The sequence below is a fragment of the Porites lutea genome, chromosome 5 (genome assembly GCF_958299795.1).
Source record: "Porites lutea chromosome 5, jaPorLute2.1, whole genome shotgun sequence".
Lineage (NCBI taxonomy): Eukaryota > Metazoa > Cnidaria > Anthozoa > Scleractinia > Poritidae > Porites > Porites lutea.
The window spans coordinates 31,816,608-31,832,680 of NC_133205.1; the positions used below are offsets into that span (position 1 = coordinate 31,816,608).

At 40.4% G+C, this 16,073-nt stretch overlaps 1 protein-coding gene across 1 annotated transcript in view; it reads left to right on the forward strand.

The window, feature by feature from the left end:
• The window catches only part of LOC140936542 (uncharacterized), a 53,145-nt gene extending 37,329 nt beyond the window's left edge, over window positions 1-15,816 (forward strand). Inside the window, exons 45-57 of the mRNA XM_073386033.1 lie at window positions 351-681; window positions 1,253-1,774; window positions 4,154-4,734; window positions 5,368-5,557; window positions 6,919-7,379; window positions 7,873-8,015; window positions 8,553-8,831; window positions 9,142-9,263; window positions 10,601-10,717; window positions 11,170-11,259; window positions 13,424-13,472; window positions 14,752-14,798; window positions 15,265-15,816. Of these exons, the coding sequence (XP_073242134.1) occupies window positions 351-681; window positions 1,253-1,774; window positions 4,154-4,734; window positions 5,368-5,557; window positions 6,919-7,379; window positions 7,873-8,015; window positions 8,553-8,831; window positions 9,142-9,263; window positions 10,601-10,717; window positions 11,170-11,259; window positions 13,424-13,472; window positions 14,752-14,798; window positions 15,265-15,294 (2,962 nt within the window). The 3' untranslated portion in view covers window positions 15,295-15,816. The remainder of the gene's footprint in view (window positions 1-350; window positions 682-1,252; window positions 1,775-4,153; window positions 4,735-5,367; window positions 5,558-6,918; window positions 7,380-7,872; window positions 8,016-8,552; window positions 8,832-9,141; window positions 9,264-10,600; window positions 10,718-11,169; window positions 11,260-13,423; window positions 13,473-14,751; window positions 14,799-15,264) is intronic.
• The last annotated feature ends 257 nt before the right edge of the window (window positions 15,817-16,073 follow it).

Below are 16,073 nucleotides of genomic sequence, written 5' to 3' on the forward strand. Positions count from 1 at the left end.
ATGATATTTTAAAACTAGCGACAAGTGCGATGACGGAAAAACCGCTTTCTCCTTTTCACCCATCGTCTACAATCTTATTTCAATTTCTGTTGTGACGTGTACTTATGCCTTATTTTAATGCGCAGCTTGATAATTTACAAATCAGCACCAGTCGGAAACTCGTCAGGTAAAACACCACTGAAGATTTGAGCGGCCAAACTTTAATAAGGCTCTTTCTTCTTGAAACTGTACAGGCAGACGTTACAGATGTAAATTAGAAACTCCACTGGCCTCATTTAACTATACCACCTTAACTTTTTTTCACTGCTTTTACATCATCCTAAAGAGTTAATGTTGTAATTTTTTTTAAGACACGACATGAAAATCAACGACGAAATGCAGGCATTGAAATCTCTTCGCGCAAAGCTTGAAGAAGGAATCCACCAGAATGACTCACTTAGAGCTCAACTTCACGATAAACTTGCTACCCCGAAAGTTGCAAGCCCACTTGCAGCATCTCCTTATGACGCTGCTTATCAAAGGGAAATACAAGAACTGAAATCGAGACTTGATGACAGTGAACGCTGGAATGCATCATTACAGGCTCGTTTAAATGAGTTACAACCGCGGCATAGTGGCGTGGGGCGAGACAACGCAGACTCAACGTCGAGTTCACTGTCAAATGTTCAGAAACTTGAACAGGTAAGAAATGCGTGCGTAGTTCGACTCTGCTTTCATTCTGAATTCCCGAAAGGCCTACGTCGTTATTTTAAGTCTTTTATTATGTGCTGACGTTGTGCAAGCAGTAACTCTTATAATTTCGGTCGCAGCAGCATTTTGGGTTTCCAGGCCTAAAAAATTTAAAAAATAAACGCAAAGTCTAATTACTAAACTGAATTTGGTAGTGCAAATTTCAAACTTAACATTCGAACGAATGTAGTTTCCATTTGCGTTTGTGTACCTGCCTCATCTTTGAACATAAGCATGGTTAGATCCAGTCTATCTCTTTGAGTATAGGTTTTAAAACATAAAAAGGCAATTCAAAAAGAAATATATGGAGCCCTTTAAGAGGTACCTGCGGAGATCTGACTGGCGCAATTCTAACGCGCCAATTTCGAGTTTCATGTTTTGGACTTCTCTTTATCCCTCGCGCAGACTGTCTTTGCTTTGTAAATAACATAAAAAAAAACAACTTTGTTTTTGCTGTTTAGGAAGCTGTGTTAGTTTGTACTGATCTCGTTTATTTCTAACGTACTGTGTTTGGTTTTCTTAGCAAATTGAAAAACTAAAAGAGCAACTCAAACAGAGCAGTCAGCTTAATATCAGGCTGAGGAATCAACTAAATGAAATGGATGCTTTAAATACGCAGACACTGACAGATAAAGACAACAGAATTAGAGAATTAACTGAACAAGTAGACACTCTACAAACACAGTTGGAAAACACAACGCGAACATTTAGCGAGCTGGAGAAAAGGCTTACAGACGCGAACACTAAATTAGAATTTTACGCTTCGAGTTTGAACGGCAGTAACTACGACGCACTTCTTGAACGCGAACAAGAGTTGGAACTGATGAAACAAGAGCTGGACGAGTTAAGGCGCCTTCAAGGCAATAATAACCGTATTGCCTCAGATATGGGGGCACAGACTTCTCCATCTAGGGATTGGGCACAAGCGTCCAGTGAAAAACTTCGGGAACTGGAACAGAAATTAGAAGAGAGTCGTCAAACGAATGAACAGTATAAGAATATTTTGACTGAGAAGGAGATGGAATTTCGTCAGTTGAAGGAACAGGTAAGTAGAAAGATTATGCATGTTGTTTAGTTCTTTTAAAAAGCTTTGTCGCGTTTGTTTATTTTGGAGCCAAGTTTTGTTTTTCTATTTTCCTCTCAGCTTGTCTGTCCTGTTCTCGAGTTGTGAATCTTTCAGTGACTAGCATTTGCAGTGAAATTCAACTGTGATATCACGACAAAACGAAAATGATTTCCAAGTATTTCCGTTCCGATCTTCGCCAGTGGAACTCACAATGCTAGATTTTTTGATCAAAAGTCCTGATTTGTATATATTTCTACCAGCCCTGCCAAACAAACTTTCATTCAACTGCGCTGTAGCCACTGATTTACGCAGTGTATAATTGCATCCACTGAAGGAGTTATCTTTTAGCAGTCATTGTTAACAGTTTTGTGAGTAAATAAACTTAACGCGTTGGTCGCTATGCAGCAAGAGTCCGTCACTCGTTGATCCTACAAAATAATTCACATAAATCACACTTGCTTGGTCTGCTTCGCGTTACCGAGTTTGTTTAGAATTTGGCGTCATTTTTGAGAATAAAAATTAGTGGGGAAAAAACAACAACAACAACTTTGATGTCGCCATTTCGTCATTGTCAAGTGATAAAATATTATTAACAAAGAAGCAGAAGACTCAGTGAGTGTCCATCCGCACAACATAGTTTGAATGTTTAGAAATTAAACGTATTGATTGTTTTATTTTGTCACCACCTCACACCGTATATAACAAGTCAGTTCGAATTTTAATTTTGTCATTTGAAAATGATGTCAAGGCGACATCGAAACCTTTTTTTTTTTGCTAATTTACATTCTCAAATGCGTAACTAAATTTAATCAAAATTCAGTTATTTTTGGTCGTAAAGACAATTTCGGGGTTTTAACTTAAATCGAAATCCATGTTTGGTGCAGGATGTTTTATATTTGACGTGCTTTCAACACAAAGTTTCATTTAGATTTCCTTAATTTTGTATGCGCATTTGCATTTTTCGATATTATTGTTCTTGCTTTGTTTGGTTTTAGCACAGTATGTCTAAGATTGCTTTAACGTAATTAACACGCTTGTTGTTCTCGTGACAAGTTTTAAAACAAAGACAACAAGACTGTCTTGATTCAATTGTATGAATTTTGTTCTGTTCTCAGTCCATATCAAAAATGCTAAGTAGAATAAATAGCAATGAATGTTATTAATGCAAAAACAAATGAACGCTAACAAGGAAGTGTGGACAAAACTCGGAATTCTCTTTTTGCCTCTATTTTAAAAACCGTTTCAGCGTTGTTAGGCATTATGTCTTTGAAAACTGACTTATTTACGTCTTTCGAATTATGATCATCAGTCGAAACTGTAAGGCCGGCTGTGTCCACACGAGTTCGTTTAAGACTTCAAACGGGTTCAAACTTCTACCTTTACCACTGCTCACAACAGAACGATATCTATGGGGTCACAAGATCGCTTTTTTCGTTTCCGTATAGACCAAAACGTATGTGCGAAAGTTTAAAGCTGCAAATAATTGTTCTTTCTTCAAACGACATATGTCTGGAAAATCAACTATTTGATGAGACATAAAATCAATCAAGGACGCATCATGTGTCTGTAAAGAAAATTGCACGTAATAGACGCCGGGTATGCAGGTATTCTGATACCACATTTCCCTTTAGTTGTCGTTTACCGTTTACCATATTTACTCAGAAGTAAGAAGTTTCATACCAGTTTTATCTATACAGTGAAACCCCGCCTTACGGCCACCTCGGTAATACGGTCACCTCGTTATTACGGCCACTTTTTTTGGGCCGCCTGTCAAAAACCGCCGTACATTTTCTTTAAAAAAAAAACCGTCGTTAATACGGCCACCCCGTTAATACGGCCAAATTTTTTTGGCCCATTAGTGACCGTATTAACGGGGTTCCACCGTACAAGAATTATATCGGACGGTTTTTATCTGCTTGTTTTTTAGGTATTATCACACTATACCGGAAAGGTTTTGGGCCTGCACGAAAATCATACCGGATAGCTAAGGCTTCTGTTCACACATAAAAACGGTGATTTCGGCGCGATTTCTGTAACGGAGCGAAGCTGCACCGAGCCGTGCCGGTCTTAAAAGTGGAGCATCACATAACGCGGGATAGGTTCTGTGCCACACTCTGGAACAGTGTGATTAGGTATTCGGGCCTTAACGGAAGTAAATAACTAGGAGCGTGGACGAGCGAGGACTAGAATCCACTAAGACGGAAGTAAATATTCAGCAGTGAGGACTTGGATTTAGTTCACCAAACCCTCTCGGCCAACCGCTCCCAATCATGATTTCTTTTCGTCAGCTTAGCCAGCCCTTGAAATGCATATTATGGTTTACTTATTAAGTGATAATTAAACTGTTTTGTTTCATAGGAGGCAGCAAGGGCGAAACAGATACCTGAGGCAAAATCACGCGAAATGACAGAACTTCAGAAACTTCGGAAGGAGTATGAATTAGGAATTAAAACAAATGAAGAATTAAAAAGACTTTTGGAGAGCGAACGGGACAGACTTCACGACAGGTCACGATCAACTGATGGAATGTTTGAACTACGACTGCAGCTCGACGAGTCTTTGCAGCACAATGACGAACTTCAACGACAGTTGAACGAAAGTGCTCGATACGAGGACGAAGTTAACCGACTGCGGAACGAACTTCTTAATGCGACTCAAATGAATGATTCGCTTGGTTCGCGTATTCGAGAGATGAACGAGTCCATCTCAAAGATGAAGGGCGTAAGAACAGAGGCTATGAAGTTACAAAAAGAGTTACAAGACGCTCGGCGTTTGAATAAAACGCTGACAGATCAGCTCAAGGAGACGAGAAAATCAGCGGAGGATGTGTCAAGACTACAGCGCGATCTAAGAGAGGCGAAAATGATGAATGAACAACTAGGAAGGCAATTGGCGGAGCTTCTCAGTCATTCAGCAACAATGAAAAACGAGATTGAAAAGTAAGAATTTGTCTGTTTCGTCTTGCTTTTTGCTTTGCTGTTATTGACAATGGGGCAGAGGCAATTTGTCGAAAAGATCAGTTGCCTGTATTGTGGTCAAAATTGTACTAACATGGAATAGCAAGTATCTTTAGTCCCCCCCCCCCCCCCCCCCCCAGTCCTGCAGAAAATGTCTCTGCTTTCAAGTGATGAAAAGAGCTTGGGAAAATATTATTTATAAACCATAATCATTATTACAAATAATTGTTCAAGTATAGTGCCATTAGCTTAAATAATCACCAGGTGCAAATGTGTCAACTCATAACCATTTTTTTTTTAAGTTGTCTTCAAGCAAAAGACCTGTTTTAGAGCAGTGTGCACTAGCATACGCATTTCAGTGTCAGTTCACCATTTCACATTGCCATTAATACACCTTGTTTACCCTAATCAGGTAAAGGGACCCCTTTTCTGGACCAAAACTCTCTGATTATAAACTGATTGAAAACTATTCCCCTAGCAACTCATAGTTTTCGTTCCCACTCGATTTCGCGTTAACGGTTAACACAGACGGTAATCAACTCCGTCCTAGGCAGATTTTCTATCTGTGTGAAAGGCTAGGTTCCCTATGTGATAAATTGTGCTTTTATTATTTAGATTACAACACGAACTTGAGGAGAAGGATAAAGTAATCGAAACCTTAGAGCTCAGACTTCAGTCCAAAGGGGAGATGCAGTCAATAGCTTTGTCACCAATCTCTTTCAAGTCATCCGCCAGTCCCTCAGCGTCCAGACGATATGTAGAAACACAAACTAGTCCTGGATTACACGCTAAGAGCCCATTACACGTAAGTCTGCCTTTCGATCCCAGACACCCTTCTCTTCGAGTCTTACAGTAGGGAACATAAGAGAGTGCTTGGAAACAAATTAAGTACAGTGACAGAGGGTCAATTTAGGTTTCTGTGAAACTGCCCACCTACCCCTCCCCTAAGCCAACATTTTGCCCTAAGTGAGAAGTGTTAATGTTAGCGTATGGGAGGGGTAGGTGGGCAGTTTCCTAGCAACAGAAATTGATCCGTGGAAGCTCTCCTAACGGACCCTCTCGTAAGCGGACAGCTGTACTTACAGCCACTTTCACAAAACCCCGTTTTACTCAACTCCCATTCAAACTCTGTATTTTTACATTCCCGTAAGCGGCCAATTCCAGTTACGGGCACCTTGTTTGTCATCCCGAGGGTGTCCCGCCCTCACGAGAGCTTCCACTGTAGTAAATTTATCCTTTTTGAAAATTTTGCGTGTGAAAAAATTTCCTCGCAATCACTATTGGTAGTTTGAGTCCAGAACTCGGTTTATTTCAGGCAGAATATTAGTTTTGTTTCACCGCTACCTAGCAACGTTGGTTACATCGTGCTCGGTATGTGCGATTAAATGCTATTGTTGTCTTCTTTTTGTAAGAAGAAACTCAGTTACATAAATATGCAGTCAACTCTCGCTCTAAGAGGGAAGATAGCTTTTAAATGGCTGGACCAGTTACGATAAACGAATGTGATTGACTGCCCCCATTACGGATCTAAAGGCATCGGATCATCATCTCCAAGAAAATTTTCAGTCTTAAAAATTTTTTTACGATTAGATGATACAATAGGCTCTTTGCAACTAGCCATTCACGTGGTACAAAACCGCCACGCTGGAGAGCAAAAGTCGCACTGAGACAAGACAAACAAAAGACATACACAGGAGTCCATACATAATTTGAAATGGTAATTTTCTTTGTTTGTCTTCTCCCAGTGCGGCTTTTGCTCTCAAGCACGGCTGTTTTGTACCACGTGAATGGCTAGCTGCAAAGGGCCTATTAACCCGCGCCACAGACAAAACCAAACCTCTAGATAAGTCAGAGAAATCCTTGTCCTTAGGCCCCCACCTGTGTATCAGTATTTGAGTACGCGCCATGATTGGCCCGTTGTCGTTGTCGATTTGCAATAAAGTCAGGTTGAAGGGAAATTCCAAAAGCTCATCCCGTTATCCGTTAAATCCACTGGGGGCCCAGAAGAAGGTTAGAGGCGCTTCAGTCTTCGCAGACATTACTGGTCGGGCGTAGAAAACGTCTGCGACGCAGGCAAGGTACAATATGCTCAATGTGTTAAAAAGAAAGAATCAGTTTAAACTCCTCCTTGAGTTAGCTCTTCCAGTTACCCCTTTATTTTATTAGGTTTCGATTTCATCGTCACCGGAAGCGACAGAAAAGCTTCACCAGATGAACAGAATGCTCCTTGGGGAGAACCAGCTGCTGAGGAGCAAACTAAAAGACACAGAAAAACTGAACGATACTCTAAGGAACGAAAACAATATGTTCTCTAAACTGCACAGCCAGTCGACACAAGACACCGGTCACCAATCAACAGACGACTTGTTGGCCGGATTTGTGGCTGAAATGAGAGAATTGCGCCTGCGTCTAGAGGACAGTATTCGCACCAATGACGCTTTGCGGGCTCAACTAGAGAAGCGGTTGTTGTCTGAGGGGGGTGGGGAGGCGGGAGGTACTGGCAGTGGCCCTGATAGGATTATTCTCATTCGGGAAAATGACACGCTGCGGACTGAAATTTTGGAAAAAGATCGCGTTAATGAGAAGTTACGGAGAACCATCGAGGGATTAAAGCAAGAGAAAACCAGGTGAGCAAGAAAAGTCGATCACTGTCTTAAAAATGATACCAAAGTAATTTGGCCAGTCACGTCAAGAGTGAATAATCGGCAGTGGGCCAATCAGAATTCAGAGACAGAACATGTGTACATTGCTAAAAAGAGCAAAAGAATAGCAGGAGAACTTGTAGTGTGATGTGTTAGGTGTTTCTGATTGGTCGCTGCTTTAAATGTAATTCGCCACGTTGGAAACGAGAGGGAAACTGGGCCGAGTTAACTTTTTTGCGCAAAGACTCCTGGGACTGTTACTAGGGAATGGAAAAAAAATTGGCCAATAGCTGACCGGCACGTCACCAGTAACCATCCCAGAAACAATTGCGGGACGCAATTCGGCTCCAGATCCCTTTCCGTTCACTTTCAGAGACTGCCACTGATGCCTGGGACGTGAACATCTTCGTCTAGTTCAGGCATCCATGTTGGTGTATCGTCATGATCTTAATACCTTTGTCATTTTTCCTCTCTTCAGAGACCAGGAACAAATAAATTTGCTCCGTCAACAATTGGAGGAAAGTACCAAGGTATCAGAAAACCTCAGAAGGGAACTGAACGTTTACGAGAAGCTCTATAAACTGTCTGTTCAAGGCAGGAATAGGGAAGCGCAAACAGAAGGTATGTTTTGTTGTTCTGTTTGTGTTAAAAAGAGCCACTTCATGCCTTCTGCCACTTGCAAGTTTGTCATCTCTTATCCATGTTAATGTTCTCCATCTTAAATCCATCTCTTGCTTTCCAATGCCGAAAACGACTTGCCGGGGACGATTGTGTTGGGTAACGATTTTCAAGTTTACTCTGTGAGTTAGCAACAGGTTGGGTTTGCTGGAAATCAACAAAAATCAGCCCGGCGTCCTGAAAATTTAAATACAATAATTTTTTGTGTATGATAAGATTTCAACTGTGCGTACCAAATATGCCTTATAGCCTATAATCATGTTACCCAGATGTAGAAAAAATCTCCTCTACAAAAAAAAGTCTGGTCCACGTTTTGGATTCACCCTTTTTGTGTCAGTGTCTCGTGAAATCAGGGTGGTTCAATTGTGACTGTTCACAAGCTTGTGGCCAGGCTCTCCCTCCTTGTTGCTGTAATATTCACGGTACATTTCTGCGTATTAGTTGTCTTTGGAGGTGAAACATTTGTCATCCTATTTGTAGGACAAAGTTACGGTAGTGAAGGACCGCGAAGCCCTAACAGCGAATTACAGCAAGACTCCTTGTCGCTACTGTTAGCTGAAATCCGCAGCCTTAGAGTGCAGCTTGAAAAAAGCATTCAGACCAACAATGCACTGCGGCTCAAACTCGAGGAGCAGCTTGCACGACCTCTCGGTTCACCGTCCCAGTCTCCAAGCAGATCGCAAGTCACAGTTATTCGACAACTGAACTTCTCAGAGGGTAGGGATGGGGACGATACTGGATCTGTAAGCTCTGTTAGAGGTGAGCACGGGCGAGCAAGGCTTCTTCATTGTTGTTTGTAATGAATCAAAAGCGTTCTCCTTCCCTGGAAACTAAACTCTTTTTTATGCAATTTTGTGGCAAAAATTTGTATTTTTTCACCACGTAGTTGCGAACAGAAGTGCAACCTTTTTCTTTTTGTTGCTTAAAATATTGTGGGCTTCAGGTATGCCATGTACCAAAAACGGCGACGAAACATGTATTAAGATAAAGGATTGTAGACTCTCCAGGTACACTTCATTATACTTCATTTTCATCAACTAAGTTTGCCAACTGTTATTCTTTTCTACAGAATTAGACAATGCCAGTTCATCCGGTGAAGATCAAGGAGTCGTAAATCTACTTCTACAGAAATTGAACGCAATCAATAAATTCGCTACCGATGTTTACAACAACATTGCGTCGAACACTCAGGTGATTTGTGTCACTTTAACAAACTGCTTGGGTATAAATCTATGCAGTCACGAAAGAGAAGCATGAAAAAAGTATTGGCCATGTTTAGGTTACACTTGAGACTCGGTCGGTGCTGTGTTGAGTTCAGTAGTACCATGGGTTTGTTTGGGGGGGAGGATTTTAATAACTATACTCGCAGTTAGCCTGCGTCGCAGACGTAATTTAACGTCGGTTAGTAACGTCTGCAAAGCAGCGCTGATATCCTTGTTCTGGGCCGCCAACGGACTCGATGAATTACCGGAAGTGCATTTTGAATTTCCTTTTATCTTGATTGGCAAATCTTTAATAGCTTGTTTAACAGGCCAATCATGGCGCGCACTCAAATCGTTGTAGACAGGTGGAGGCCCAGAAAAAGGATTTCGGCGCTGTTTCGCAGACGGACTTAAAAAGGGTTTAGTTTCGTGTGCGGCGCAGGCAACAAAAAAGCGATGGCGCCTCCCGAAACAGTCCGATAGTGCAATTTGACACATCACGGACCCAGTCTCTTGCGCAGCCTCAAAGTGACCTTATTCATTATACCCGCCATCTTTGCGCACGCTTTAGGATTGATGGGATAAATGCAATCGGTCACGTAGTATTTCAGGGGCTAAACAAGTGAAAAAAAATGTCAATGCGAGTAATCGCGGTCGAGTTTGTTTATTCTTTCAAAACGATACCAAACTTGTAGACTTGCAAATTGTACAGTTCAAGTTTCGACAAGGGCCAGGGCTTCTATAAGGGTGTTCGGCGGGAAAGAAAATGTGCTGTGATCTGTAGGTGGGGGCTTTGATTACTGATATTTAGTTTGGGGTGCGTGGCCGGACTGAATCTCTCTTAGCGAGGCCACATCACATATCATCCCAGTCTCCAGGGAATTTCAGTTGTTCTGCCTTTTATTCCATCCATTCTCTGCGTTTGCGGATTATTTCAATCGTGTTTTTAATTACCGTAAAATTCCGAAAATAAGCCCCGGGGCTTATATTTTTCCAAGGCCCTTTTTGAGGGGCTTATTTTTGGAGGGGCTTATCTACGGAGGGAAATTTGCGTTTCAAAATCGATTGGGCTAGCCTTATATTTGGAAGTAAATTGACCGTTTTTGCTTTGTTTTACTTTGTATTTGAGGGCAATTTTCCAAGTACAAGACCCCGGGGGGCTTATATTTGGAGGGGCGATTTAACGAAGGGTTTTTTACGTTACCGGTTTTGGGGGTTTATACATGGAGGGGCTTATTTTCGGAATTTTGCGGTACTGTTTTTGGTTGAATTTTGAAAATGCTTTTTTATTTACTATACTTTGTCCTATTTTTTACTTTCGTTCAGACTAATAGCCTGTCACATGTGGAAAATATTTTAAGAATTGTGTTGGAATGTAAAACGCTGCTGAACGAACTTCAAGCCAGTTCTTTTAAGCCTGCATCTGGGGAACCTGAAGGAGAGGTAAATAATACGTAGCTTTATTCTTAGCCGGATAATATGAAGGCGCACGATAAATAATATGCAATAATCCCCCGAAGAGGAAGTGAATAACTGTGACATTTACCGAGACACAAAGCGTCGGTATATTTCTTGCTCTGTGTACCGACCCTGGATAAAAAATATGCAGATGTATGTATATTTTTGGTAAATGAAAGACGTCGCTTGGTAAGAACTTTTTAAGTTTTAAGTGACGTTGCTTTCTTGGTACCTGTTGTTACCAAGAAAGTTAAAATTTCCGAGTCGTCTTCCGAAACTGGTGCGAAACAAGACGCCATTTTGGCTTCCGTCCCAAGAGAGTGGATAGCCAAGGATAGACCGCCGAGTTACGGTGGCCAATCAAAACACGCGAAATTTATTACCCGTCTGTACCTTTCCCTCGACGTACATGACGTCTTTGCTGCTTTCTTCTGTAGAATAAAAGTCTCAAGCTTGAGATTGCAAAGTTAAAACGTCGACTTCTGATACAAGAAGATTTAATTAAAAGAGCTTGTGAAAGGCTTGAGGTATGTTGTTTGTCTGTGAATCTTTCTACCATGAAGTACCATATTCAACTATGTGCAGTAAAGAATGTTAAAACGCGGAATAGGAAAGGGGGCTTTTTTGCTTTGCGTTTGTAGTTAACAATTAATACCTGTTAAGCTCACTACCTGAAAGTTACTCCCAAAATGCCCTTCCTCAAGTCCCAATTTGCAATATCGTTCAGCAAGAAACAGTATTTACCTTAATTGTTAACTTATCTCTAACCATACTACGCAAAGAAAATCGAGTTCAAATTTAAAATATAACAAAAAAGACACCGTCTTCGTCTTTCTTCATCTCGCCTTTGAGTTTTAGTTTGCCAGCCTTTTCTTATTTCTTTTGCGTTCTTTCCTTCTCCACTGTGACTTTGTTGTATCTAAAAACGCTATGGAATAATCGGAAATCCTTACATACTGGTTTTAAAAACCACCATAAACTTTCTGTAGCCAAGTCTGTCGCTCTATTGGCCGTTTTTGAGGTTGAGACTGGGTCTGCGTTCTGTCGAAATGCATTATGGGACTGTTTTGGAGGATGAATTTCTACCCAGTTTCCTGCAGCCAATAAAAGAAGCAATAGTGCAATTCGACACAACACCGACCTAGCCCACACTCGGACCCTCTAAGGCCAGTAGCCTTCTTTCGATATATTAAAATTCTAACATGACTTCGAGGCTTTCACTCATTTTTCTATATTTGGTTTGGTTTTCTTTGTGCTCAAGTCTCTTCTGGGAATTGCGAGGCAATGGAGTCGTGAACAATTTGCAATTTTGTCCGTGAAGCCTCCCAGTCTTGTTAGAATTTTTGATATATCGAACGTGGGCTATTGGACCTTTGACCTCCAGAGTCAATCATAAAAAGGTATTTTTTCGTGTGGATAAAATCTTGTACACAAAATAATTTTTTAAATGTCTCTTGAGTTACCTTATAAAATCTAAATTGTAGCTCAGCCAACTTTTTTGTCAAGGGAATAATTCTGTGCAAATACGCCAGTGTGTCCACACGACACCACGGCTGTTATAACAATCTGATCACGAAGACCGCCTTTATAGGTGTAGTTACTTTGCTTTCCTTTTTAAGGTCTTCTGCCTCGCCTTATTTTCTATTTACCCTTCATCTGTCTCCTTGATATTCTTTCTCTTTGTCTAGCCTTCTAACTCAAAGACCCAGCTGCCTTGGTTGTGTTCACGGTAAACATCTTCATTGAAATAACACGATTAATCATGTTTAACCAACTGAACCCGTTTAACTGTCTCTGTGATTAACATTACTTTTAAACCATAGTTACTAGTTAAACTACTGAAATGGGCTTGTCAGTGTGTGACTAATGATTGATATAGAATTAAACGCTTTTTTAACAAACTGTTCAATGCCATAACCTGACTAACTTTAACCAATAACCAAACAGCGTTGTCAGAAACCGTAAAACCAGTTTGGGTGAAAGTTCTTTCTAGTCCAAGTTTGAGAATGTATTTGCCCTCAACACTGGTGGGGAATTATGCGGAATTAAAGGGGAGGTTACAGAGCTTGCAATAACGAACAAAACTTGTGAGTCAGTATTGTTGCCAAAACTTTCTCGTTGAATGCCTGGACCATCTTTGGTGTCCTTCAAAATTGTTTCTTTTCTTTTCTTCAATTTCCGTCCGTGAAAGCTGTTACATAACATTCTAGATCTTGAGCTCCTTATTGTGGGCAAACTGCGACCGTCAGCAAAGCGGATCAAGAAGTGAATAATCGCCGCGATTGATCCTCTTTTAATTTGGGATTTTTTCGTTCTGGGGCCTGTTTCTCGAAAGCCCGGTAACTTTTCGGGCTCGGAAATCTGTTTTGTGTTTGTTGTGTTTGCATGCAAGATCAAAGTTTTAATCTGTTTGAAAAAAATACAGTGAAACTTTCAATTAACTGGTGTGTGAGCTAGGAACTGTGCTACTATTCAACATTTTTTGATTTTAAAATTTGCCTTCGGGCCAGAAAAGTTTCCGGGTCTTTCGAGAAACGAGCCCATTTTTGTAATGCAACGGGTCAATCCTTCTCTCTTTCTCTCTCTCCCTCTCTCTCTCTCTCTCTCTCTCTTTGATCTTGCTCTATTTTGTGAACTTTTCTGAAACTGTCATGTCTACTATTCTTAAATTGGGATTTTCTCCTTCTTCAGGGGACAAACAAAGTCAAGGAGAACGTTCGGGCGGAAATATGTGAGCAGTGTAAGTATTGTATTCAACGGTGAGAACCGCGACGATGATTTGTCATTGGTGCAGTGTTTGTACTAGCCGTGTATAAACTGTACCGCTATAAATTAAACTAACCTAAATTAAAGCAGCAAACTTGGGTAACCTACGAGAAGATTTAAAGGACCTTAAAATTTATAATCAAAGTACTCGTTTAGTAAGTTCACTCTAGGTTGAAGTCTATATATTAACCTTGACGCGAAGAAATGATTCAAGTATAAATCTGAAAACAGGACTAAAACAAATTAAACAAGCTTCGTTAAAAACGTTCTTTTTTAAAAAATTATGCAATAAAAATGATAAATTCCATTTCTAGTTACAAGCTTCTCAAACAAATAGATAATGGAATGAAAATGGTGTGAACTGCGGAAATACAAATTTAAATGAAGATATGATCGTCGCAGTGATAATTGCAATTTAAGCAATTGTAAAATTAACGCGAAAAAATGTTAATAGTATCTATTTTTAGCATTACCTACAGCATTCTGATACAGCTTGTTCCAACTTGAAATGAGTTACTTTCTTGTCCTGTTCTGTCTCTACCCTAGAGCCGAGTTTCTCTCTTACGCCTGCTTGACTTCCAAGGACTAATTCCTCTATCCAAGCATACAATCCTGCATGCTAGTGGTCTTGTCTTTTATTGTCATTTTGTCACAAGCAATATAAATTTAGATTGAATTACCGTAAAATTCCGAAAATAAGCCCCGGGGTTATATTTTTCAGAGTCCCTTTTTGAGGGGCTTATATTCGGAGGGGCTTGTCTGGGGAGGGAAATTTTCGTTTCAAAATCAATTGGGCTAGCCTTATTGTTGGAAGTAAATTTACCGTTTTCGCTTTGTTTTACTTTGTGTTTGAGGGCAATTTTCCGATTACAAGCCCCCGGAGGGCTTATGTTTGAAGGGGCGATTTAACGGAGGGTTTTTTGCGTTACCGCTTTGGGGGACTCATACATGGAGGGGCTTATTTTTGGAATTTTACAGTACTTTGAATGGAAGTGTTGATTTTAAAAAAACTGCACTGATAACTTCCAAGATAGAACGTCCGTATTAAGAGGGTTGAATTTAGACAAAATGTAAGAGCTTTATTCCCAGGGTCCAAGAAAAGGGTCCGTAATAACGAGGTGGCCGTATTAAGCGGGATTCGACTGTATAGGACGTTATTAAAAAGTGAACAGAAAGAACTAGTCCCTTCTGTTTTCGTCTAAATTAAAGAGAATTACTGTAGTTGACGATTTTTTGTTGTTGTTTCTCATCAGTATCCCGCTCGTACAAAGTACTATCCGGTGCCAGAAAAGAGCTAGAGGTGCGTAAGGTATGTAACTCAAACTGGTTATTTTGTGCTTTAAAAACCTGCGGATATGAAATACAGTCCAGTAATCGATGTCTGCCGTGGCCATTTTGAATATGAAATACGCGGTCAATGGGTACGAGGTCTGGAATTGAAATCCTCGGGAACCAACAAGCGACACGAGAGATGGGATTTTGGACTTGATTAAATATTCGATATTAGACCTCGTCCCACCATTGATGGGACGAACCTTATGTTTAAAATTCAAATGGCCGCTACAAGAGTGCATCCATCAATTAGAATCAAGGTTTGTTAATTCCTTTTGTAAATCTAATCGGGCGCGAGGGCCCCTTTGACTGCCCTCCAGAAAGGCTTTCTCTTTTTCAGCTGGCAAACTTTGTGAAAGAACGAAAATGTACAAAACAGCAAGTTCTACACACGTTATTTGTCATTCTAATTATGGTCACTTCCTTTTTTACAGGATCGTGTGCGATCAAGAAAAGACAAGTGAACTGACTGTAAGAAATACTAAACAGCCCGTAAAATTTATTTATATGTAAACTGACGTGTCAGTCTTCACCCTGTGAGGGAGGGGAGGGTGGTCATCGTCGTTCCCAGGGTCTCTGGGGAGCAAGACCCTGGGAACGAGGCTGGGAGATGGCTATAGAAATCTTTGAATAGCGTCAGATAAATAGAAAGTAAAAAAATAATGCGAATTGCCACAATTTTATTTTCTCAAATGTAATAATTATTTTTGTACGAAAATTTTTGCCGCGTGAAGGCTACCGTGTTGATGCATAATAAAAAGAATGCTGAAATTAGCCATTTTACAGCTTTGTTCTAAGTCTCTTGGCTTTGAAACTCGTTTTTATTGGAAACCTCGGTGCAATTAAAATGTTAATCATAACTATAACAAATTCTCAAATCTGATTAGCTGTCAGCTGTCCTGATTTTAGCATTAATAGGACAGTACGCGTTATGCCTAAATAGTAGACCGATAATTCATACTTGGCTGCGAGGGGAATAAAAATACATTTCTTTTGTTTTATTCCCCAAGCCTCGGAGCCAAATATGAATTATAACATAGCGCGCGTGCTTGCCCTATATAAGTCCTATTGAGCCGCTATGAACAAAATCTTTATTTACGCACGCCCATGCGTAAATAAGATGACGTGAGCATTTTTTTTATCTGGCTGCAAAGTACAGTTGTCGTCTTCCACCAGTGCAGTTTTCCTTCTCTTTAAAATATGGAAGAAATCAGCGAAGAACTGCCAAATTTTTGTATCGGCA